General features: G+C 43.0%; 2 protein-coding genes across 2 annotated transcripts in view; one reads left to right on the top strand and one right to left on the bottom strand.

Moving 5' to 3' along the window:
• The first annotated feature begins 2,747 nt into the window (after positions 1-2,747).
• LOC139049228 (myb/SANT-like DNA-binding domain-containing protein 3) lies at positions 2,748-3,392 on the top strand. The gene is made up of 2 exons (XM_070524597.1): positions 2,748-3,015; positions 3,073-3,392. The coding sequence occupies exons 1-2, from the start codon at positions 2,748-2,750 to the stop codon at positions 3,390-3,392; spliced, it is 588 nt and encodes a 195-aa protein (XP_070380698.1).
• Positions 3,393-6,055: 2,663 nt separating this feature from the next.
• The window catches only part of LOC139049227 (putative nuclease HARBI1), a 35,912-nt gene continuing 16,818 nt past the window's right edge, over positions 6,056-25,149 (bottom strand). Inside the window, exons 2-5 of the mRNA XM_070524596.1 lie at positions 15,924-15,952; positions 7,892-8,364; positions 6,941-7,149; positions 6,056-6,383 (exon numbers count right to left, since the gene is read on the bottom strand). Of these exons, the coding sequence (XP_070380697.1) occupies positions 6,056-6,383; positions 6,941-7,149; positions 7,892-8,364; positions 15,924-15,952 (1,039 nt within the window). The remainder of the gene's footprint in view (positions 6,384-6,940; positions 7,150-7,891; positions 8,365-15,923; positions 15,953-25,149) is intronic.

Here is a 25,149-nt window from a genome sequence, read left to right as displayed (position 1 = left end):
GTCCAACCATTGTCAATCTTTTTCTTCTTTACCTTTACAAATAAGCTTGCTCAATTTTATTGCCCCCACTCTGGTATTCGCGTATGTTGTGAGCCTTTTTCGACAGCTCTCAACAAAGCTTCCGCAGTTTTTGGTCCTTGTTAATGAATCAGCCTAACGGGAACCTCGTCTAACCATGTGTCTGTGCGTTAAGGACATTTATATTCAGCTTTCTTCCTGGTAAAATTTCTCAGCATCAGCTTTCTTTCCATGTGGCTCTCGTGCAAGCTTTCCTTGTTCTCAGAAACCACTTCGCGTTGCCTTGAAATGATTCGTCTTTCTTCGAATGTAATCTAATTCCGCGTCCCCTTCCAATTTGTGTCCATCTTTGTCTAGCATGTGTTGCCGTATTGTTTAAGACTTCCTGCCTAATGAGTTAATGTTATAGCAAAATATTGTAGGTGCGGCCTTCCTTTTCTCACGCATTTCTGACAACCAATGTTGACTTTCACCTTTAATTTTTCGTTGAAGCAGCAGTTGAGGAATAGTGTCTTCTCATGGTATAGTTCCCATTTTCTGCACTCGACTTCATCCTGCGGCAACTGCGTTTTTTTTTTACCTACCTATGCTTTAGTGATGCTTCCTGTAGTTCATGGATCTCTTCCCATATCTCGCTTTTCCACCAGCTTTCCAATTAACTTTTTTCCTTTTCTACAAACATGTTCTTTCTGTTACCTCATTTCTAACGTCATTACATTTAGAAGCTCACTATATTCCTAGTCCTTGTTTGGGCATTTGACAGGTTCTTTCTCGACTCTTGTTACTATAAATTGTTATTTGTTTAGCTTTCAAATTTGGACTGGCCATTGTTCGTTCCTTTTTCCCTTTCCCAACTGCATATCCCGTTTTCAAAACTATGCATTTATGGTCACTCCCTATTTTGCAATACCCTTCCTCTTCAATGACCATTTCTCTCAACTTATGATAATTTGCTGCTGTCATCATATTCGTTCTGTCGTCATAACTCCGAGTGGCGGCATGTGCACACCGTTCGCTCTCTGCACATTGCACCCACGTTCTTAAACACTGTGAGCGCTACACTAAACCTAGTTATCGCATTGAGTACTTCACCTTCGGGCAAAACGGAAAAAAAAATTTGCGTCCTTACTTAGTGTTCTTTACATTCGGCGCGCTAGTTGGGATTGAGGAGTGCGGGTTGTCAGAAAACACGCGTGCATACAAAACGTCCCACGAGCATTCGCGATAAAACGTCTTGGATTCGAAATGACACCCGGATGGTAAAAAATCTGTAGTACGTGAAAAAAAGGACAAAACGGTGCTGGAATAGTCGGTGGAAGTCTAGGAAGATGTACTTATTTTGTGTATCAAAGCACTCCAAAGGACACATTTGGACACTGGTTGTGATGCTATAAAGCAAAATTGTACGACGAAGTTTAACGCGGAACAATGAGAGGCGAGGAATAGCGGACTGAAGAGGCACTGGATGAGTGAAAGTGGGGATATCGTTGCTAGAAAGCAGAGTGTAAGAAATCGGGATGTTTTACTTGCCGAAACCACGATCTAATTAGGAGGCACGCCGTAGTAGGAGACTCTGGAAATTTGGACCGCCTGTGATTCTTTAACGTGAACCTAAATCTGAGTATAAGGGTGTTTTCGCATTGCGCCCCAATCGAAATGCGGCCGCCGTGGCCGGGATCGGATCCCGCGAACTCATGCAGAGGAAATTAATTTAATTTAGTGTTTATTATCATGTGTTGTACGTAAAGGCTGGCAGGATAAGCAGCTTCACAAAAGCAGTTTGACTAGCTCCCAATACCTAAATATGATCGGAAACATTGACATCTAGTAGTAAAAATAAGATATCAAACATGAGATGAGGTAATTATTACAATAATGCAGAATTACTGCAAAATTAAATTGGACAGGATACAATAGTTATTGCTCAAGTCTTTAAAAAACCTAGACGGTAAAATATACCCATACGTTGAAAAGACATAGAATTGGATTATTGTTGTTCAATTGGATAAACCACCCTTATAATGAATGGCTGCTGTAAATTACCACTAACATTATGAAAAACGATGCTATAACATCTGTTGAAGACACATTTTCTATGTTCACAGCGATACCAATAAGACAATCTAGCATCTTTGGAATAACATTGCATAGCATCTGGTCTACATACCTAGTGGGTGATGGAGGCACTAACCTGCGACTATGCTGGCGTGTATCATATTTATTTCCAGTGGGCTTTACGTTGGCCAGTTCAGAAATTATTGTTATTTTTTATTCCTCTTTTATCTCCTTACAAATTTGCAATTGTAAAAATCCTGCATACCTATTAATTTATCGCCCAAACAATGAAACGCTCCTTTCCTTTGACCGCTTCCTAACCTTACGTGAGGCCTCCTTACAGTGAAGGACCAATGGAGGAAGCAAGCGTACTCTGAAAACTGCCTTCGCTCGTCCTCACGTGTGGAATGGTTGCCCCCCGCCTGGATTCGAGAGTATCACTTAAAAGCTTTACGCGAACACCATTATTGAATAAAAAGAAGTATCGTTGCGCAAGCTTTTAATGGAAGTGCTAATATAGAGACGCGGTGGCACGTTCTTATACTTCTGTTTACTATGCGTGAAAAATTACCCCATTCTAGCGCAAAACTTGATGCGTTCTAATAACACTGGCACGCCGGCGCCGTGCAATGCCTATCAAATATATTCCTACAGAACTCACGAACGAAACCAACATGCCTGTCAAGACGTTCTTCACAGAAGAAGAGAAGGACCTTCTGCAGGACCTCATCAACAAGTATAAGGAAGTCATTGAGAACAAGCGCACGGACGCCGTGTCCTTAAGCGCGAAGGCCAAGGCGTGGGAAAAACTGTGCGCGGAATACAACAGCAGGCCCTTTGTGCGTGCCCGTGATGCCAAACAGCTCAAGAAGCTGTGGGATAACATGAAGCAAAGGTGGAAGCTTGAGAAAGCGAAACAAATTCATTACGTCATGATTACAGGTATGTTTCACTGCTTCGTGAAGAGCCACCGGTACATTGCGTATTGCATATTTACAGGAGGCGGCCCGCCCCCACAGCCTATGGACGATCGGCTTGCGCAGGTTGAAGCAGTCGTACCGCATCTGACCGTGCGAGTACCGAACCCCTTTGACAGCGACCGCCCGCTAGATGATCCACCAACGCAAAGCGCTTCGGAGATGCTGAACTGGATGTTGCACGACAGCGGACCGGCCGACAGTGATGAAGGTGCGGAGACTTGCGAGAGCAGGTCCCTCTCGGAAGACCTGGTACTGGCAGCATGGCCAGAAGTGGAAAGCTCTTCAGGCTTTGTTAGCGCTCCTTCCGCAGCACACATTTCCACTCACGATTTTGATTAGCCGTTATCGTGAGCCGTTTTCGTGATGTGGTTGCATATATTGCCATCTCTTTCCTGTCCACATGGTCACCCCACAAAACCCTCTTTCTTCTCTTCTCCTTTTTACACTGCAGAGTGGCCGACCTCCTTTCCTTTTCTCGTAAACGAACCCATCCCTATTCTGGGGGATCGGTTTCATCGCTTTCATTTACAAATATGTTGCTCGCGTTCTGCATGCACCCAAGTCACCTGCTGGGTGTCCAAGCTAACTTTAGCCAGAGTTTAAAAATATGCGAATGCTATGTAGCCGGACAGAACCAAGGTAATGTTATTTGTCGTCGCTAGGAGATGCTGTGATAGTATCTTTCAATCTATTTAATGACATAATTACCCCTAAATAATTATCAACTTGTGAAATGTTATAGTTACATGAAAAGTGGCAGTGAGAAAATTGTAAATCAGCATGAGACCTGCGATACAGCTTTCTGTTCCTCAATACGTGTTACATAGTAGTGTTTTTCCGAGCTAGAATGAAGCATGCAACTACACGCAAACTGCCTCGAGTGGCCACTCGCGCGACAATTTCGCATGCATTTGCGTGCTTCCTTCACACTCTGAAAAATACTTCTATGTAGCACGTATTGATTATCAGAAACCTGTATCGGGAGTTTTTCATATCACTCTACAATTTTCTCATTGACATTTGTGATGTAATTATAGCATTTGGGAAGTTTCATGATGACTTGTTTGAGACAAATTACCTAATTAGGTTGAATAACATAATTCGAGTGTCTCCAAGAGACGGTAAACATTACCTTGGTTATGTCCAGCTATGTGGCATTCGCATATTTCAAAGCTCTAGGTAAAGTTAGCTGGGGCATTGTTTGTGCAAGCTTGTTTAGGTGCAGAAAATTTCTTTAAAAAATTGCCTGTGGCAAGTAACGCAATTATAATCTTTGACGTACATTGCCCGATGCGGCGGCCATTAATTTGCAAGAAATAGAAATGATAATTTTAACAAGTAACGTAATTATGGTAATTAGCATATTAATCAATTACTTTGCATTTCAATGTACAAATTATAGCCACTGAATTTGCATGGCGCGCACACACTGTAGAGCAAGAGTTCCAAGATATCTTCAAAATGTCCGTTGAAATGCATTGGTGTCAAAGGCACTTCTGTGCTTCAACGCATGCAAGAGCGGTTTCTTAAAGCAGTACCTGCAATACGAGCACATTTCATTTGACACTTTGAAAATTATCTTGAAATTGGCGCAGTCCAGAGAATTAATTCCAAGCGCATATGCTGTGGAAATTATTCGTATGCTGAATTGTGTGGCAGAAAGCAATTAAATAAAATGGTAATTAGTGTAACTATGTTACCTAGTAAATCAACCCCTTTTTTCAAAGGAATGGCCACTGCATTGACTAATCTAGAGGAAGGGTTATACTGTGCAATCTGCCATAAGCAAAGGTAACAAAAGTTTGGTGCAGCTAAGAAAAAACCTGTATACCTGGAACTGTTTATTTATTTATTTTTATTTATTTAACAATACTGTAGGCCTTTGCACAGGCCTAAACAGGAAGTGGATTGTACAATATACACACACGAGCACCTGTTAAGTGGGGTACTGGTACAGGCGTGTTATCATTTGTAACTGCATAAATTCCATGACAGAGAATCTGAAAGCATTTAACAAATTCAGCTGTACTTTATTTCATGAACTACTTCCTCACAATTTATGCAAGTTGTTAAAATGGATGAAACCACTTCTTCTTTGCAGAACGAACACTCGAACTCAGCTCAAGTGACGGAGCAGCAATGGAGTCAATGGTGCACAGCGTTCGTACATCATGCATGTATGATGAAGACAATCGTTCTATAAATTAGCCTGGATTTGGCACAAACACACACAACAGTCAACGTGCAGATGAGCCAAGTATGCGGCATGTCCGTGGAGGTAGGCTAGGTCTCTTGCAGGAGACACTTCAGGCTGAACTTGAGGCTCGTCTCGATGCCATCAAAAGCGAGAAAAGAAACAAAGCGATTGAACACAACGAAAGAATGAGATGCATTGTAGAAGTACACGAGCTGAAAATTAGCCACCTGAAGGAGCAGCACGACGATGAAAGGAAAAAACGATATGTGCTGCATAAAATGAAAGTTCGCATTTTGAAAGAAAATGAAAAGGTAGAAAAACTGAAGCAGGAGCTCCTCAAAATACAGCTGCAGGCGGATGACTCTGATGAAAGTATATTTGTAATAGTAATTTGTTGAAGTGCAAAGGCAAGCAAACGTAGCTAAGATTTTCAATACATTATGCCGCAATCGATGGCAAGAATGCTCAGGTTCTTCTTGTTTGTTTTGTTTCACAGGTAACAACTAGTCATTGTGCATATGTACCTGTTGTATGTAAATTTAAATAAATTATGTCATTTTCAGTAGAAACAGTAGGTCTGAAATGCCGTTTTTTTAAACTACAACATGTCATGTTTACAAATAGCAATGTTTTGCTCACTGCACACAGCATTTTACTCAGTGCAAGGTCAGTGAGCCTCAACTGGTACTCTGCTTGTGACTTGAACATATTTGTCCAGCAGCTAGCAAACACTCTGAATGGTAACTGGAACATAGCTTTTCCAACCACCTAACATACTCACAATAGACACTGAGTAGCTGCATGTTTAAATCAAGTCCACTTCATCGTTCCTGTGCCCATAGGAAAAGCACCGACGGATGTAGCAGCTGCGTGCTTGCGTGCCCAGAAGCGTGTCTGGATCCCCTTGGGTAGTACTGTCAGGCAGACTCATGCCGAGGTGTTCCTCATTAGGAGGTGGACAAGGGTCTCGCAACATACAGGCAATGTTGTGCAGTGCTGCACGAGCTGTAATAATGGCTGCAGATCGTTCAGTCTTCGTCAGCAAGTTTACCCTCAGGCAAGCGAAGCGCCTCTTCCATACGCCAAATGCTCGTTCCACGCTGTTTCTCGTTCTTATATGATTGGAGTTGTACCTGCAGGAGAAAAGAATAAAATGTAAAATGAATTCATAAGCAACAAGCAATACATGTAGATGGAATTTTGAGCAGGCACAGTTACAGCCATACTTTACTGCGTCACAGAGAATGCGAACAATTAAGTTTTTTTGTTTAGCAGGCAGGTAGTAATATACATTTTTTTTATCTTTCAACTGTACTCGCTAGCTCCCTATGGGATTACCATTCAGACACTGTGAAGCCTATATGCCCTTCGAGATAACGAACCAAACATTAAATGGCCAGTGTGGCAGTGTGGACAGTAATACTGCTCAGAGACTGGAGTAAGGCACGTGGTGGCTTGTACATGAGGAGCCACAAAATTTCAGAGGTTTATCTTCCCATTTGTTTGCCTGCTCTGCTTCTGTAAGTTGTGCGTTCAATGTACATGTATCTCTGTCATTTGCAAATAAAATAGTACGCTTGCATTTTCTGTTTCTTCATATAACACTCAAGATTTGGGCAAAGTTCAATAGCATTAAACATGAAGAGTGCATGTATGATAACTGGTCATACCAAGTTACATGTGCCATTACCTCTTTTCTGGACCAGTGCGCGGATCTCTCAGCGGTGTCATGAGGAACGGTAGACAGGCGTATCCTTGGTCAACAAGGAGAACGCTAGGCACAGCTCTTTGCTCATACAGCGCCATGACTCTGCTGTCGGCGAATATTCTGCTGTCATGCACGGATCCAGGCCAACTTGCTACAAGGACGAAAAATTGCAGCTCTGGACCAGTAATAGCCTGTCAACAAAGGAGTTTGCATATATTTAAAATGGTCACGTATGACAAGAACTACCATGGATGAACATGCGTAGCTTGCATGCATCCTTTCTGATCAACCAACATGATACATCATATGTATTCTCTCTATATTTCACATCAGTGCACCATATTTGGTGGCACTTTCTTATGCATAAGCTATGTACGTGTGCGGGATCACTGCTTAGCACACTACCGTGTTCAATGTGAATTATTCCACTTCAAAATATTCAGTAAATACAAAAGTGGTGATCGCAAATGCAGCGAATTTTGTAAGACTCTATGTTTCACTAGTGATAGCAATTAGCACCACAAGGTGACGCTTCAAAGTTCGCCGCTATATGTGCCACAAAAAAGCAGCCATCATTCTATATGAAACGCAACGGCACATTTTTTCAAAGCACTTAGGTGTACTGCACGCCAAATAGTGACATCTTCGGTATGCGCTGAATTACATGTACGGCGCTTATGACAGGGAAATCTGTATCGCTACGCGTCTTTACTGAAGCGCAAACAGTGCCTACACACGCTACTGTCTAGGAATTGTCGCCTTCATTGTGCGAGGGGTCGGCGCACGAGTTAGGCAATCCGGCGGACGACCTCAATTCGCTGTATTGAAGATGCAAAGGTGTGCATACATGACATAGCTAGCAGCTACTAATGCGACAGTAAATTCACACGATAAAGCAGTAATCGGAGAATACACACAAATACGTAAGCTTACCTGCACGTTAATCGAGAAGAATCCCTTGCGGTTGCGGAGCACCTCGGCGTTCTCACCTCCAGGACTCACGATGGGGATGTTCGTACAGTCAATACACCTGGTGACACCGGGAAACCGGCCAATTTCGTAGAATCGCGCTATCACACCCTGCGCTTCAGCTGCCGTGGGGAGCCGCACATATTTCGGAAACAGGCGTACGCATATAGCTTGCGTAATTTCCCACACACAACGGGACACATACTGCTGGGAAACGTGCCCCAGGTCGCCCACGACGGTCTGAATGGCACCGGTGCCGTAAAAACGAAGCGTTATGAGAAGCTTCAGCAACGGTGGAAACGGCGCTCCCCTTTGGTCCGTGTTGTCTTTCAACTGCGTGATGGTCAGCATGGACGCCTTGGTGAAGCGGAACCTGAAGGCAAACTCTTCTTCACTGTACACTTCCACGGGGTTTACCGCGTCGCGATGTGACCTCACTATGGGTGAATACCGCTACACCTCTCCGAACATGAACTCAGAGCCACGCTTCACAAATTCCACGAAGTGAGCCGCACTGTCGTCTGACCACGACGCCATTTCTTCTTTAACTGCGTTGAATCAGCTCAAGGCGCTGACGATCACGCTTGCCACGACGCTCGCGCTACTCCGCAGGCGGGCGATAGCGCGCATGCGCAAGCAAACGTCACGTGGCCAAGCAATGAGGTGAAGCGCTCGTTCAGGGCCAGGATCAGCGTAAGGACGCATGAAGGTAGCGACAGCTTCCTAAGCTTACGTGAGGCCTCCTTACAGCGAAGGACTGATGGAGGGAGCAAGCGCACTCTGAAAGCTCCCTTGGCCCGTCCTCACGTAAGGAACGGTTGCCGCATGCCTGGGTTCGAGAGGATCTCTTAAAAGTTCTACGCGAACACCACTATTTAATAAAAAGATGTTGTGTCGTCACATCAATTTTAAATTGAAGTGCTAATATAGCGACGCATGCGCTCTTTTATCTACTATTGTTTACTAAACGTAAAAAAGTTCAATATTATAGCGCAATACCTGATGGTCACCAGCAACGCTGGCACGCCGGCGTCATGAAACGCCTAGCAACGCCTAGGAACGCCACTCATCCCGAAGGTGCGGCTGATACGAGCGCCTCTTCCTCTTTACAATCACACTCTCTCTCTCTCTCTCTGATATGAACATGCCTGCCAAGACGTCCCGCGCGTACCGCGCTCACATGGTGCTCGCGCTTCTCCGCAGGTCGGCGACAGCGCGCGTGAGCAACCAAGCGTCACGTGGCTAAGCAGCGAGGTGAAGCGCTCGTTCAGGGTCAGGAGCGGCGTAAGGACGCATGAAGGTAGCTTCGGACATACCTTACGCTGAGGAAGCACCAAGGAAACCTTCACTGAGGGCTCCTCAGTAAGGAAGCTTTCAGACTGGCATAAGGTGACCTCACCAGAATGAAGGCTTCCTTACTGAGGTAAGGCGCTCGGAGCTGCCTTACTCTGAGGAAGCACCAAGGAAGCCTTCACTGAGGGCCCCTCAATAAGGAGGCATTTAGAGTGACATAAGGCAGCCTCACCGCAATGAAGGCTTACTTACTGAGGTAAGGAAGGTTTCATTGTTTGGCCCTATATGGTTTTTGTATAGAACTAATGCAATGATTAGACGTTTTTTTAGCAAACAATCTTAAGAAATGTATTTTGAAGTCTTATAAGCTTATCAATGTTTGTTTCTGTTGTGTCACCCCATAATTGAAAGCAGTAGTGAGCATAAGATAGAAACAAAGAATGGTAGATGATAAGTATTCTTTTCAAGGGAAGTAGATAATAGTTGCGATAAAGTATGCCTATTGTACGGGCCGTTTTTCTTACCACCTACTCTGCTTGTGTGTCCCATAACATGTTATTTCAAAATATGACTCCTAAAGTTTCAACTTGATCGAATATTTTGATAATATATATGTTACATAGGAAGATATCTTACGTAGGAAAACACCGACGAAAAGCTATTTACCAGTATATTTATAAGGCAATACGCCGCAGTTGGCCAAGAGGCAACAGCCCGCGCTAGCTTCCAATCGTCGCCTTCGACTTCTTCCTGCTCGGCTCCTCGTCATTGGAAATACTGTCCCGTAGCAATATTATTATCGAGATATAGAGACCATGTTACATGCAACTCCTTGCCTTTTGCTAGAAAAGAAACCCCCTTGGTTTTCTTCTGCATTGATTACTAGCCCATTGGAGCAAGCCCAGTCGTATGTGTTCGGTGATATATGATTTCCCCTTTGAACTAACTAGTAAATATCTTCATGTCCAAAAAATACATTTGTGTTATCAGCATACACGATAAACTTTACTGAACACTCTATGTTTACAACATCATCTATGTACAAATCGAAAAGCGCCTAATATACTGCTGTGCGGAACACCGACAGAGTTTGATTTAATCGTCGAACCAAAATTATTCATACATACATATTGTTTCTTTTTGCTTACATATGAGCAAAATATATCTAAGGCATCACTGCGTATACCGTGTAAATGTAGCTTTTGTAGAAGCAAATTTCTGTTAAGAAACTCGAAAGCCTTCCTGAAATCAACGAAGACACCAAGAACTATTTGTTTAAACTCTATGCAACATAAAATAAACTCTTTTTGGTCAAGTAATGCAAGTTCAGTAGATGGATATTTTCTAAAGCCGCATTTTGCATCGCATGATAGGTTATGTTTATTAATTAATTCCACTAACTGCAAATGAAGAATGATTTTCTGTTGTTTTAGAAAATACCGAGAAAATCCATATCAGCCTGTAGTTTGCTAAGTTATCTTTACCTGCCTTACAAAATGCGCACTTTCGCACTCTGTAATATTGACGGAAAAGTTCCTGTTAACAGACAGAGGTTAATTAGATCAGAAAGAGGTTGTGCGGCAGTTTCATTTTGTAATATATAAACATAAACGCATACCACGAGTAGCAAGAAAAAAAAACATTTACTCAATCACCGTGTGAACCTTTCCTTCGCATAGCTCCATGTTGAAAAACACCCATATTTTTTTCTGTCAAATTCTAAGAGATATTAGTGTTTATCTTCTCGTGCAGGCAACGGCATAACCTGCTTCATATTTTTGTTGTTTTCATTTCCCTAGTACCTGTTGTCTTTTCGTGTCTGTCACCCGGCGGCCAAGCGCACATTTCGGGAATGTGCGAAACGTTGCTTCTTCAAGGACGCACCAAAATATTTCGTTTGGCAGCCCTGAACGTAATGCGAGTAGAGGATGCGTGGATGTACCATCGCTCGTTTCTAGTTCGAAGATTATCGGTACATGTTCCATGCGCATTCCTAATGGTAGCGGCAGTGCCCTTCGTTTACCCTCGCAAATGCCAGTGATGCGAAGCTTCTTTATATTAGCACAAGATGATGCGAGCTTTACGAACTATTCAGCTTTCGCTTACAAGTTCTAATCTAGAGAAAACAATCGAGTGTGATAGCGAACGTACAGACGCAAGACACTAACGGGCATGAACATTGCACTCTGTTCGGGTGCCTTTTCTTCGTCTTGACAGAATATGCGTCTGGTTCTCGTTCGTAAAGAATAACGTACTGGCCCAAATTTTCATCATATATAAAGGATGTGGCAACAAGTTTAGATCTACCGAAGTGAAACTATTTCTTTATGCACAGCTTGGATGAAAGGAATGGCTTCCTGGTCAAGCTTTAATTGTGTAGTTAGCCCAACAGCAACTCCATTTACAGCGCCACGTATTCTTCTTGATTTCCTGTATACATGATAGTCTAGTTGGTGAGTTTTTTTTTTTTATACTTCTGTGGAGACCTTACTCGATGGCTTTGTCAAATGCAAAATTTAATCACAAGAAATTGTCGTTGAAATGCACTAAGTTACAAAAATGTTAACGCCACCACTATAGTTACATATTAGTGACTGTGTTTTGCCCTACATACATTATTTCAGTTCGAGATATAAACACAATATAGATACCGCCGTTTCTATACGTGTGACCGAATCTAATGGAAAATTTTTGTCCAAGAGCAGGATGTGCCGTATTGTCTAGAATGTAGGCCGATACATTTCCCTTAAATAAGTTATTCTACAAAACACCACCATACACTTATTATTAACGCGCGGTCACAACATTCTACGCCATCCATTGTGGCATAGCTTCCTTGATGTGGAGGCGTGCCTCCCGGTCATAGCATAAGATTAAATTCCGACCGTGGTGCCCATACTGCGAGCCACGGATGAAGGTGCTAGCATTCCTACATTGCAGCGTCTCGAAGGCGGAAGCAAGGACAGTGCAGTGTGGGAACAAATCACTGCTAAAGAGGCCAGGAATGTCGGTTGAGACGATAACGAGTGAACTGTGAACATTGAGCGCCGAAGAGCGTAACGAAGTGAGTCTATTCTCGCAATCGAATGCCTTTTTTTGTGTGTGTGTGCGGGAAACTTCAGGTTCTTCATGTTCTCATTTCCAAATTTTCGGGTTCGGCCTAGAACTGATGCAGGCCTTTTTTCCAAGAACTACGTTACGATCTGGCGTTTTTTTTTCCGCATTCCGTACGTCACGGCGCCATAATCTTCTGCAAGTGCGTGTGGAAATTTGGGCCCTGATGCCCCCGGCAGAGAGAGGAGCCGCGTGACGCCTCATCATGTTGATAAAGCTCAGCGTTGTGAGAACACCTGTTGAACCATACCCGATACAGCATGAATATATGTATGAGATATTTTGGCGATATGCTTGGCAAACTCTCACAAGTGGGAGCTGGAAGCTATAGTACGTGTTTCTTCGAATAATACGCATTGTATGCTGTAGGGCTCCGTTTGTGTTAGTCAAGAATTGAACAACCTCCAAAACGTTGTTGATATAGCTAAATTTTATTACTTTGTGGGAAAAATTGTTCCTTCATACCATACTTCCAAATGGTTTTGGGAACTTACTCTCACCATAATAAACTCAGATAATACGTTTGAGCTCATTAATCATCTATATACTCTGTACAACGGGCAGACGTTATTGGCTTTCTCTTTCACTTGCCAGACACTTCTTCCTTTCTTCTCCCTGCGACCATGTGGTGTCTTTGGGAAGCAAATAGTAATTTAAAAACGGAGTTAACCCTTGATACAGTGTATGAATGTAATTTTCTAGAAGAAAGCCAGAAGTTCATCGAAGCGCTTAGGCTTCCTTATTGGCTTAATTGAAAAAGCCGACAATAAATCACGACGTTACAACCATGCAAGGCGGAATGTACTTCGTCACCCCGAGATTATATCTAAAGGCTGATGTTTGGGGATGATACTAGTTCACTAGGGCAACATTCATTTAGTTGCCCATCTGTTCACCAAAACTGATACCAAATTTGGCGGATTCTACTGCAGCAGATATTAGTCAGGGCGTGCCAACACCAAGGAAGGTGGGATCGACTTGGCTTTGCGCCTTCCCTTCAGAGAAGTCGTAATGTCTATGCAACCATGTTATCTTGGAGATTAGGCTGGCACGTAAAACCCCATAATTTTTTGGAGATTAGGAAGCGTAATTTATTTATTTGCTAAATATGGACCACTTAGTTTGGACATGATCTCCTGATACATTACACAAATCCTAACAAACCTTTCACGCTCTTTCTGATGACAATTCTAGAGCGCAATCTGGGGCAAAAACTATAATTATTTGAAAAAGTGACTGTTCGAGGTATTCTTCGCGCACCTAAGCTCCTCTAGTGAACTGGAGCAACAATTCATGAGGCGTACAAAGGAAACAGCATGATTCTGAGCAATTCCTGAAACAAAAGTGGTTTTTGGTAGTTTCTGTGTTTATATAAGATGAATTTAGACACAGGCAAATCATCTTCAATAAAAGACACATGCGCCATAGAAATTTGGAAAATATTGCCCTGAATGAAGAATGTAATTGTAGTTCTGCCAGTAGTTACCCGAGTAACCAAAAAATATCGTTTCTTTAAATGCATGGGTGCATGCCGAATTATTACATGAGCGACGAGGAGAGGGGAGGAAAAGCTGCATTACGGCTGCTTGACTGGTCCTAACAACCTTTCAAAACACCATGCCTTAAGAAAGTGTTTTTGGCGAAAATAGGTGCGCTGAATACTTGCAACAATGCTACCTTGCGCAGTTCTATTTGTGCCGTGAAAAACCATCCGAAGTGACAACAGCTAATTACATGCTCGGACGAACGAAACCATCTTTCACCAGCTCTGAAGCTCGTTCATCTGCCCGCAGTAACTATAATGCCGTCAGTAACTGATCGGTTTGAAGAGTGCTAGAACACTCAGAACACCTGGCCAATGCAGGGAGTTCTAGTCATGCCGAGCTCACCGTTTTCGAGAGAATGACCTTTGCTTTAGGATCTTCGAGCCACTCACAGGTGCACAATGGATAGGTAACAGCGCGCCTATAAGTGTTCACATGACAATACTTCAGCTGCTCGTGTCTACTCGTGGCCGCCCGAACTCTGTAAATGTAGTCCTTGTGAAGAGCTACACCAGTATTACTTTTGGTAATTTTGATTGTTTCTCTTTCCTTAGCGCAAACTTTTTGTCAGTGACCTGTAGCTGATAAGAGTATTAGGAGGCATCCAAACTGCTACGAACGTCATTTCATTTGTCCTTGCTCTTAACGTATCGACCCATGGAATGTACTTGACAAAACATTGAGAAATAAATGTTGAATAAACTGTGAGCCTCCAACATAAAAAGCACTTCACGCACATCACGTGTCAAAGTGATTTTTCGCATCACGTTTCAAATGCAAAGTTTTGGGTGTTACAGTGTTGTTCGATCTTTCTTGAGTACTTCCACAGAAACGAAACACTTTGTTTTCTGGGTGAAATTCACCTACAACAACTCGTAATGCTAGATGGAACATTATCCAACATAGTTGTGCTTTAGGGAAAGCCAACCCCCCAAAAAATCGTGCTATCTTCATATGGAAGCAAACATATGCCACTGTAGGCGCAGACAACGCCCCCACCTTCATCATCTATCTCTTCTTTTGAAACCGTTACCTTCAGTGGACAAATACTTACGCCGCTATGCACAATTTCTCCACTTTCATCACCAGTTTTTTTGTACTTTGCGGTATCTTAAGTCATTGATGATTTTTGGTATTATCGCCCGTGAACAACAATTAATGTTATCAACTGCTGCGATTAAGGACGTAATCGAATCAAATAGAAGAAATAGTTCTATTGTTGATAATAATGCGTACGCTTGCAGCGGTTAAATGAGGTTATTACCTAGTATTACGCGAAAGTCGCCCCTTCAGTGTGCCTTTTAGGTACATTCACCACTTTAAGTAGTGCACTTGCCTGACAACGATGCTCATATGTTCTCGTACGATTGAAACGTGCAGCGCTGTCGAACACGTTAGGATGTACTGCTATGTCATTACTAGGATTACGGCTAACAGATTCCTCATACTCCTCTACCCTTCCACGCACGCACGCACGCACGTACTTTAGAGTTTGTGTGACGTAGGACAAAGCACATGACAGTAGTAGAACGCCTGCTGGGGCAACGCAAAACACGTTTTTGTCGTGTTACATTTATTTATTCATTTTCTGTGAAGAATCCCTTTCTCCATTTTTACTACACCCCTAATCTCAGCAAGTTTTCCCGCGCGAGAAATATCCAACAGGGAAATCTCTCCGATGCTATTCACAGCGTGTTTTCCGGAGGTATTCAGAGACCTGCATTGGGAAGAATTGGGGATAACAGTTAATGGAGAATACCTTTGTAACTTACGATTCGCTGATGATATTGCCTTGCTTAGTTACTCAGGGGACCAATTGCAATGCATGCTCACTGACCTGGAGAGGCAAAGCAGAAGAGTGGGTCTAAAAATTAATCTGCAGAAAACTAAAGTAATGTTTAGCAGTCTCAGAAGAGAGCAGCAATTCACAATAGGCAGCGAGGCACTGGAAGTGGTAAGGGAATACATCTACTTAGGGCAGGTAGTGACCGCGGATCCGGATCATGGGACTGAAATGGGCTGGGGTGTGTTTGGCAGGCACTCACAGATCATGAAGAGCAGGTTGCCCTTATTCCTGAAGAGAAAAGTGCATTACAGCTATGTCTTACCCGTACTCACCTACGACGCAGAAACCTGGAGGCTTTCAAAAAGGGTTCTACTTAAATTGAAGACGACGCAACGAGCTATGGGAAGAAGAATGATGGGTGTAGCGTTAAGGAATACGAAAAGAGCAGATTTGGTGAGGGAACAAACGCGATTTAATGACATCTTAGTTGTAATCAAAAAACGAAATGAGCATGGGCAGGACATGTAATGAGGAGGGAAGATAACCGATGGTAATTAAAGCCTACGGACTAGATTCCAAGGGAAGGGAAGCGTAGCAGGGAGCGGCAGAGTGTTAGGAGGGCAGATGAAATTATGAAGTGTGCAGAGACAACATGGCCACAATTAGCACATGACCAGAGCAATTGGAGATGTATGGGAGAGGCCTTTTCCCTGCAATATGCCTAACCAGGCTGATGTTGATGACATGGATCTGTCTGTCACGTTTGTAAGCTGTTTTGCGGGCATATACGTACGTGAAAGGCTAACATGCGGCCTTTCTTTTTTCTTTACTTTGTATCCACGGAATGATTTGGCTGCTTGAATTTACCCAACCAACCACCTTATCACGCGTATTTGAAATAATGCTTTCGTTAGCTTGCTTGTTTCGACCTTTTCACTTGTCTTTAAACGCTACAACCGCGCACTTGAGAGCACATCTGGCAAACAACAGATATTAAGCGGGACACCGCAATGCTGTCTTTCGCAACACTTATGCTCCCCGACACGTACCGTGGACCTGCTTTTCATGAGAGAAGCCGTACTGCCAAGAAATACTCTGTGTTTGCAACTTCAATTTGAACACACAAAAACAACAGTACATTCCCTACACCAAGTTCAAATGTAAGCATCGAAGCCAGACTGAAGTTTCCAAAATTATATTTTCTAACAGTATATTATGCTTCCACCTATAATCTTTCTTTTCGAGCTATTGAGAACACTGTACTTCATGTCAAGCGCAATACGTATGCCAACTGTGCTAGACGGCCAGACATCAATGAGGGTGCTTCTCCATGTTTTTCTGCTGTTTGCTGTTTCAGTGCGTCTGTCTGTCCTCAACTAAACTGTTGAAATGAATGCTTTATTGGCGGTTTCACACTGCGTCAAGTGGCGCCGCACATCACTGTGGCATAGAACCAAAAGCGTGATTGCGTACCCTTGAATTCAAGAATATAATAGTAGAATACATCTCAATATTATAATTTCACAAGACTAAATAATTTGGTCAACACCTTGGCTTAGTGAGGTGTTGTTTAAACTGATGGCTTTATTATGCTCAGAAATGAAGCTTGAAAACCAAAACGGAGAATCGCTAACACGACGTAACCTCTAGCCGACTTTCATTGCTTCCTTCATTTACATTGAAAAATTTCTCTATGCTGCATTATCTGCACGCTAAGTTAGCCTAGAGAACAAGACCTATTCATTGGGTAAACTTTTGAAGGTGATTTTATATAACCTTCCCGCGGATATTAGCCAACTAATTGTTGGATAGATCATCCATGAATATATGTGATCATCATACTTGCACATGAAACAAGAGAAAATGATTCAGCATAATGCGTTGGTGGGCTAGTTGGTGGGAATCCATAATTTCTTTGTTTAGCGCAAAACAACGGGCACACGGGAGACGACAGGACACGGCGCTACTCTCAACTCTCTCAGTTGAGAGTAGCGCCACTCTCAGTTCAGAGCAGCACCTTGTACTGTCGTCTCTCTTGTGTCCGCTGTTTTGCGCTAAACAAAGTAATTAAGAGAAAATTAGTAACAGAAAAACTACGGAGAAACCGCAGGAGAAAGCACTCTGGGTAATGCAAAGCTTACGAACGGGGCAAAGTAATAGACGTGCTTAGGGAACAGTTCAATTGTGGCATTGTACCCTGCACACTTCCTGCGATTAGATGGAAGGTGAGCATTCATGTAGCAACGATACAACGTAGATTGCAATACCTTGGAAGAGCGAATGGCATTAGGGGTGCGGCAGGCAAACAGTTTTCTTTTGTTCGCGTTTTAGGTTCTCTAAGTTTGTCGGCACAACCTAAGAATAATTAAAAAAAGCTGCATATGATCTTCATTTATATATATATATATATATATAGGAAGCCCTTGTACGCATGACATTCTGTACGAAACCAGCAGTAAAAAAAAAGCGGGTTGTGGTGGAAGCATACCTTCGATACCATAGGTCAGAAGCGATACGGCCTTACATTTGCATCAGCTTGAATCTTTAATACCAGTGTGACCAAAGCTGACCGTATAACTAAATATCTCTCCTTTACTTCAAGAATTCTATGTAGGTCTGTTACCAATGGACAGCTGTTTGACAGTACCGAACATGAAATGCCCACTAAGGTATTTTTAACGCGCCTGCTTCCCTGTACACAGCGCCACGTGGACCCTCCTACAGGGAGGCTCCCACTTCTAATATGACATTGACTGCGTAGGTGCTTGGAAGTCAAATGCGGTAGAGCCATAGCGCAGGTAATGCACATATGAAAAGTTCAAGAATACGTGGGCAGCCTGAATTGAGAAACGCTTGCTCGTTTATTTTTTGCTCTGTTTAGGTGCCAAAAAGTTGTAACTTTCTGGTTTGGTTTCAGTTCGCCCCCAAATAGTGTTCATTTTCTTTGGTCCTCGGTTCAATTGAAATCAAACACACAGGATAGCATAACGTTCTCATTTACTTTTGTGATTACACGCCTATTAAATAGGCTTTCCTAATCCCCTGCTTACCTGGAAATTTAAATTCTGATCTCGTGGCCTCTCCCTCACCTTCATCGTGGGAGGAAGTGCGGCTTAACTGCAGCACGGACGTGCAGCTCCGAGCCGTGGAGCGAGCCGAAGAAATCGCCGTCACGCATCGCCAGGCGGCCATCTAGCCTGCCTGACGAGCCCATGAAGTAGCTCTCCACTTTGACGAATAAAGTTGTCTCTCTCTCTTCCGAGAAGGATGCCCAGACTCGCCGCATACACTCAGTTTAAACTTTTATTCTTAAAATCAGTTTCGTGCTTCTATTCAAAGATAGTTATCATAGCATAAAGCCCAGAAAGGCTTCAAGGCCCGGTTTAACGTAAAAAACGTTTAGCAGTCAGTCAGTAAAAGCCCTACCCAACAATCGGTGCATGTCTCAGGCAGACGTCGGTCATTTGCGTATGCCGTCTGATCCCTGGTTGGTCGGTTGAGTGGTTGGTGAAATAGTCTCCACTGGCAGTTTGGAGACCTAATTTCGTGGAGTCGTTAGATGAGACCATGGCTGCATGTCAGAGCCAGGTGCTATGCCATCACGCAAGAAAAAATGCGTTAGAGTTTCTGCGAGTTCCATGGGAAGGTTTGCATTTTGTTCATGAGGTATCCTCTGGGTGCGAGGTTGATCGTTCTTTCTCAGAATTCTTTCTTCTCTGGTTCCTGCGGAATAAGAGATGTCTTGGCTATATATATATATATATATATATATATATATATATATATATATATATATATATATATATATATATATATATATATATATATATATATATATATATATATATATATATATATATCAGGGGAAAAAGAAAGGTCTGGCAACCAGCACACGGAAACCTTTCCTCCTGTCTTGTTTGTGCGAGCCAGTGCGGTGTGGCTTGTATGTTGGAATCGCGGGATGTGGGACGATTTGGATATGTTTTAACTCGCTCTGCGATATGAATTGGAGATCTCGACTCACAGAAGGTCATCGAAGAATAATTGTCTAGTCTTTGGCTGCAGCACCAAATACAGAAAGCGGAAGCTCTTGTCCGCGCAAAGATTTGACGTGCATCACCAATAACTGTGTGGGGGTTGTTGTGCACTTTCTTGGGCTGCATTGTTTTTCACTCGACGAAGAGCGTCGGCGTCTGTGGATTGCCGTCGTGAGTAGGAGAACCTCTCTATCAGCCCGCTTGGCACGAGAACTTAATCATAAGAGAGTTTGTGTACGGCCGCTCCAATGCTGCCCCGAAACATGCAACATACGCCGCCAAACGTAAGAATATTTGCGTGAGCCAGCGATATCGTTCACATATGTTCTCGTAGGTACCATCTGCTATGTTTATTAGCTCTTTATTGCTGCTAACTAGAAGCTTTGACAAACAATCGGGCCAATGTTGCAAAAAGGGACACAATCGTGAGACAAACAGAAGAACTACAAAACCGATCTTCGTGTATGACGGTAGGTTCTAGCAAAGGTGCACACATCGCCCAAGGTGCTCCGTTCGACTTCACTGCAGCCGTGGCTCCGACCACGTGACAGTGAAAAATTACACCAATACATTTGATAAAATGATTTCAAACGTAAAAGGTGTCACATTATACTAAGTAGACCTTGGAATTCCCAACACAACCACCTGCAACAGCCACCATGCCTATATCTGGCCTGCAAAAAGTATTTGCCCAAGCCAGCATGGCGGCGAGATGAGCATGCTCACTGATGGCCCCACTTCCTAGGCAACAGGGCTGTGCTTTTGAAGAAACAGCCTACAGTATGGTGTATTGTGTACCATTCGTTGCGCAACATTCCCGTCTCAGTCAAGTCGTGTTAGTGAATTCTGATACTCACGGAAATATAATTCAGGATCACCAGGTAATTAAGCTTTGCACTTCTAGTACAGGGGTAAATGCCGGACCTAGCGCTGCACACATCTTTGAAAAAGTTACTTTCTTTTTTACTGGCATTTTACGCTGGAAATCTTTTGATGCTTCTGCCGTGGCAAACATAGATGTTGATGCCCTGTACAGCAGTGAGTTTCTTTTGCTCCGCGAACAAACTTCACTCGAGAAGTCGACATTGAAGCCAGAACCGCGGCACATAAACAACATGACCTCGCTTCTATCGAGCAGCCGGAAATATTTACTTAAGCATAGCGAAGACTTTACTGGAGCGTTTCATCATCATAAGCTAGCACTAAATATGAAATCCGTTGAGCGTGCTCCGTTTCTAAAGGACATCGCACTTGGCTCTTTATATGCCATTGAAGCCATAACAACACCTTGAAGTTGCATGAAAGTGCCTGACAAACAGAGCGGATCGAACCATATAGTGAACGGTTGTTGTTCATGTAATGCCATTACGTGTGTTATAGATCATACTAAAGAAAGGAAGTATAATTAACTTTTTTCTAAAACATTCCTTTAATATATAACCCAACAGGTTGGTCAGGCGGGTCGTTAATTAGTCTAAGAAAAAGGCTCTTCATAAGATCGCCACACCTGAGTGCGTCAGGAGATAAATTCAATTAGCGAATTACACGTGCGTAACTTCGCAATGCTATAAAGACGATGCAATATCTCTATCTAAAGCAAATGTCATATGAGGCTCAGCTGTGGAAACTTGAAACGACCCCATCGAATTCGCAAAATCTGTGCTTGACATTAGCGCTACTCCCTAGGATCCGACGTAAAACTTATTTTCAATGGCGGCCAAATAGTAAAGGGAACTTCCGATTATACGTATATATATAGTGAAAGAAGTGAACGCCCACGTAGAAAAGCAAAAATAAACATTTTACTGCGACATTTTGGCTCGGCTCAGGTATTTACCAAGATGACGATTGGAAGCACCCAGAGATGCGATTATATATTTTCTCTGTAAGGATCAGGAATATGAAAAAACAGTAGGCCGCCATGAATACCAACAGGCGTACATTCACTAAATAAAAAAGCGTACGTGCCCTACGAGTACAAATACGCGTACATTCACTAGGCATCTACGAAGAAGGAAGGTGAAAAATGTAAGATGGAAAGATGCAGCCAGTGGAATGCAGGGGCCCTTCGGTTTTGCTTCTCTCATTCAATCATAGTGGGGGTCTGGTATCTGGCAGGCTTGGCATAATTACGTAGAATACAAGGGCTTTTTTGCCACGTGCCCACTCTCTTAGGTCGGGTCTTACGTGACGCACATCCGCCCATCGTGGCTTTGAGTGGCGCTGGTCAACAGTCCCAGGGCGAAGCCTAGGAAACATGAATACCGGTGAATGGATCGATAGCCGTCGTCGTAGGACAATTGCTAGTGCGACGCACGTGTTACGCGGTGGTTGTGGGTTCGGCTCCCACCGGCGACAAGGTCTCTTTTCGTCGACTTTAAGTTCCCCTTTCTTTATTATTTGCTACGATTCTAATTCAAGCACACACAATGTCCTAGATGCTTTCCCTGGCCTCATCGTCCGTTGGCTTCATGTGATCATGATTACGAAAATCCAGCCTCCCTGATACCAACCGTGAAATTCAATGACCACGTGTCGCTATACCTATCCGGCATTTACAAGATATAGGATGCAGGTTGCATTTCATCTTGAGATGTTCGTGGCGTATCTGTGCCCGCCAGCATTAGCCTAAATATTGTATAGCTTATGAATCACAATAAATCATAATCAATATAAAGCACAATCATAAGTAAATTTCGATAATTTCACAAGGCTAAAGTCGAACAGCGCGCATTTTAAGATGCGAAAGTCGCGTGCTTGTGGTCGCAGAGAGCTACAAGTGGCAGCTGCAAAAGCCATATATCAATATCAGACCGATTGCACTGCCATGAGTTTCAGAGAATGATTACAAAGTGAAGGGTGGTCAACTTCATTGACCTAAGCAGCGCGTACACCATTTCATGAGAAGCGATAGAAGACATTACAATAATAAACACTAGCGGAAAAGGGGTGTGGCCGAAGCTGTGCACAACAGAAGAACTGGACGTCGATGGTGAGCCAAGCACTTTGAGGGTGGGGGGGGGGGGGGCATTTTGACGGATAAAGATCACAAATATTCATTGTGCTACCAGATACAGTTCAGACCTCACCAAGGTATTCATACACAGGCATTTCATACGCCTACTAGTGTTAACCTCGAGATGACTTCACTGCATCAAAGCACCTTGGTAAATTATACCGAAGTATTTGAAAGTCCTAATTTTAGGGAGCAACGACTTAATAACAAGTGGACAATACAGAAGTATCGCTAGTAAGCAGCGATGAGCCTATTTCCTTTATTTATTTATTTTTTAATTCCTATATTCTGACGGCCTGAACATGTTAGAGAAAGCAGGGGGTGCAAAGAACAAACACAAAATTAGTAAGATTATTGCTAAAGGACATTCTGTACAGCGTTATTTTTGCGTGACAATTTCTTTCAATTTAATAGTACCTTCCGTGATTGCGACTGATGCTGAATTTGACTCCTATCCCCAGATGTCTTAGGGATGAATGAGCCATTGTAAAGGCTTGTATGGCGCATTGACTCCCAGACTTTAAGGCTGTTGTATGTGAGAGATAAAGTATAAGTTAAAGGGCTGAGAAGGGTTTGTTCTAAACGGGTACAAATCGAGAAAGTTTGAGAAACACGTGGAGCCGGGAACATTTGGCTCATGATGAACGATGAGGTAGGTTCATGGTTCCTTTCATAGATGCAACACTAACTTAGCGAAAATAATTTTACAATACAAAACTGCCGAATGAATTCGTAAAGTAATATAATTGATAATTAGTTAAGAGAGGGCTGTTCGCATGCTGCGACGGGAACGACAAAAATCGTTGCAGTCCCACGCGTGGTGATGCGATTTTCTGGAGATCTATTTCACATGATGGCGATGTCAACAATGCTACTGGTGCGACGCCCAGGGTTCCTTGCTGGCAGGTTTTGTTGCACACGCCCCAAATTTCTTTTATTTTATTCAAGAAAACTTGTACATGACAATTTTGCTGACCTGTGTTTGTTAGGAGCAAATAATACGCGTATTTTGTAATTTAAAAGCATCTTGAAGGTCAAATTTCTTTTGGGGTGTGAAACGGTGGTTTCTGTAGTTCATTGCGATGAGACACGGCGCACGTAAACAGCTGTTCGCAGCTGGTTTTTCAGCGCAGTTTATTGTCTTGTGTGCCTTGTATGTTCGTGTCGTTCTGCCTGCGTTACAGCCTACACAATGACCTATTAACAAGTTCATATAGCTACCCTCAGCGCATATACAGCATTCGGAATTCGGCTGCAGTGAGTTGAAGAGTCAGCCCAACAAGCTCCTCGCTCTACCTGTGCTCAGAGTCAACTTCTGCAGAGATCATGTGTGTATTGCTCGTGATTGCGCATAAGCGGTTCGTGCTCTTAGCCATATCCTTGCACCACACGCAACAGCAAACACCAACCCACAGGCCCACGTCTACTCCGGAACGAAGCCGCAAATGATCTGTGCGAGATTACTGAACGTGGACTGAAAATTTTGTGGCGAAATTCAAGCTTAGCTTTAGCCTGCTTCAATCATCACGGTGCATGTGCTGTCAACATATATGTAGGAGTCCTCTCTGAATAATTCTAAAGGTGCACTAGCCAACATATCAATTTTCTTAAGAAGCTACCGTCACTTCTGTAGAAACCTGTACGTGGCATCATAGCGTTCTAAATGATACGAATGTAGTCCAGTTTGTTGTCCTGTGATTGCCGCTGTAATTATGCTGTGAACCGCGAACAAGAACATATAAATTCGTGCTATGCATAATCCAGGAACGTAGGCCCAGGGTAGGCGCACTTGTCGTAACGTTTTTCACCTTTGTGCTCAGCCTCGCACGCCACTCATGGTTAGCCTGCTTTCTGGATTTAAATATTATTGTTGTTATATTAATAAAGCTATTCGATCTTGGAGTTGCTTCACTGTTTTTTCTAGCAATCATCCAGATATTTTTAGGTAGTCAAGTATTTAACCGGCATTACATAAACATTGTTACGACATAATAATGGGAGTCATTTCAATGTAGACGACTCAGCCAAAGAAAGTACAAAGGAAAGTCTCAATGTTCATTTTTGTATTCCTTATGCATTTCATTTGCTGAATTTTATGCTGCCTTAAATTGCATATAGTTCAATGCCCGAACCTGGAAAAACCGATTCCCTTCCTTGATGTTGAAAGACTGCTTCGGATTCGATAGCAAGCTATAATTATTCATTTCGAAAGTGTTAAGCTATGGATTTTTCTCTAGGCTTATCAATGCGATTAACACAATTAGGTTTTCTTTGTCCCTCTCCCTCTAACACTGCTAATTTCTTCCTCTACAATGCACGCTCAGATATCTCGACGTCTGAGCGTACATTATAGAAGAAGAAGCTAGCATTCAGTGCAGATCTGCTGATCAGCTGCCTAGAGATATTATGGAAGCTGCAGATCTAAAAACGTT

This window comes from Dermacentor albipictus, chromosome 8, assembly GCF_038994185.2.
Source record: "Dermacentor albipictus isolate Rhodes 1998 colony chromosome 8, USDA_Dalb.pri_finalv2, whole genome shotgun sequence".
Taxonomy (NCBI): domain Eukaryota; kingdom Metazoa; phylum Arthropoda; class Arachnida; order Ixodida; family Ixodidae; genus Dermacentor; species Dermacentor albipictus.
This window is presented reverse-complemented; position numbering and strand designations above follow the sequence as displayed.

What these genes read in the sequence shown, in the direction of transcription:
- LOC139049228 (XM_070524597.1), top strand. Translation starts at nt 2,748, where the DNA reads ATGCCTGTCAAGACGTTCTTCACAGAAGAAGAGAAGGACCTTCTGCAG. An exon ending in TCATTACGTCATGATTACAG is followed by an intron (nt 3,016 to 3,072) that starts GTATGTTTCACT and finishes GCATATTTACAG; the next exon opens with GAGGCGGCCCGCCCCCACAG.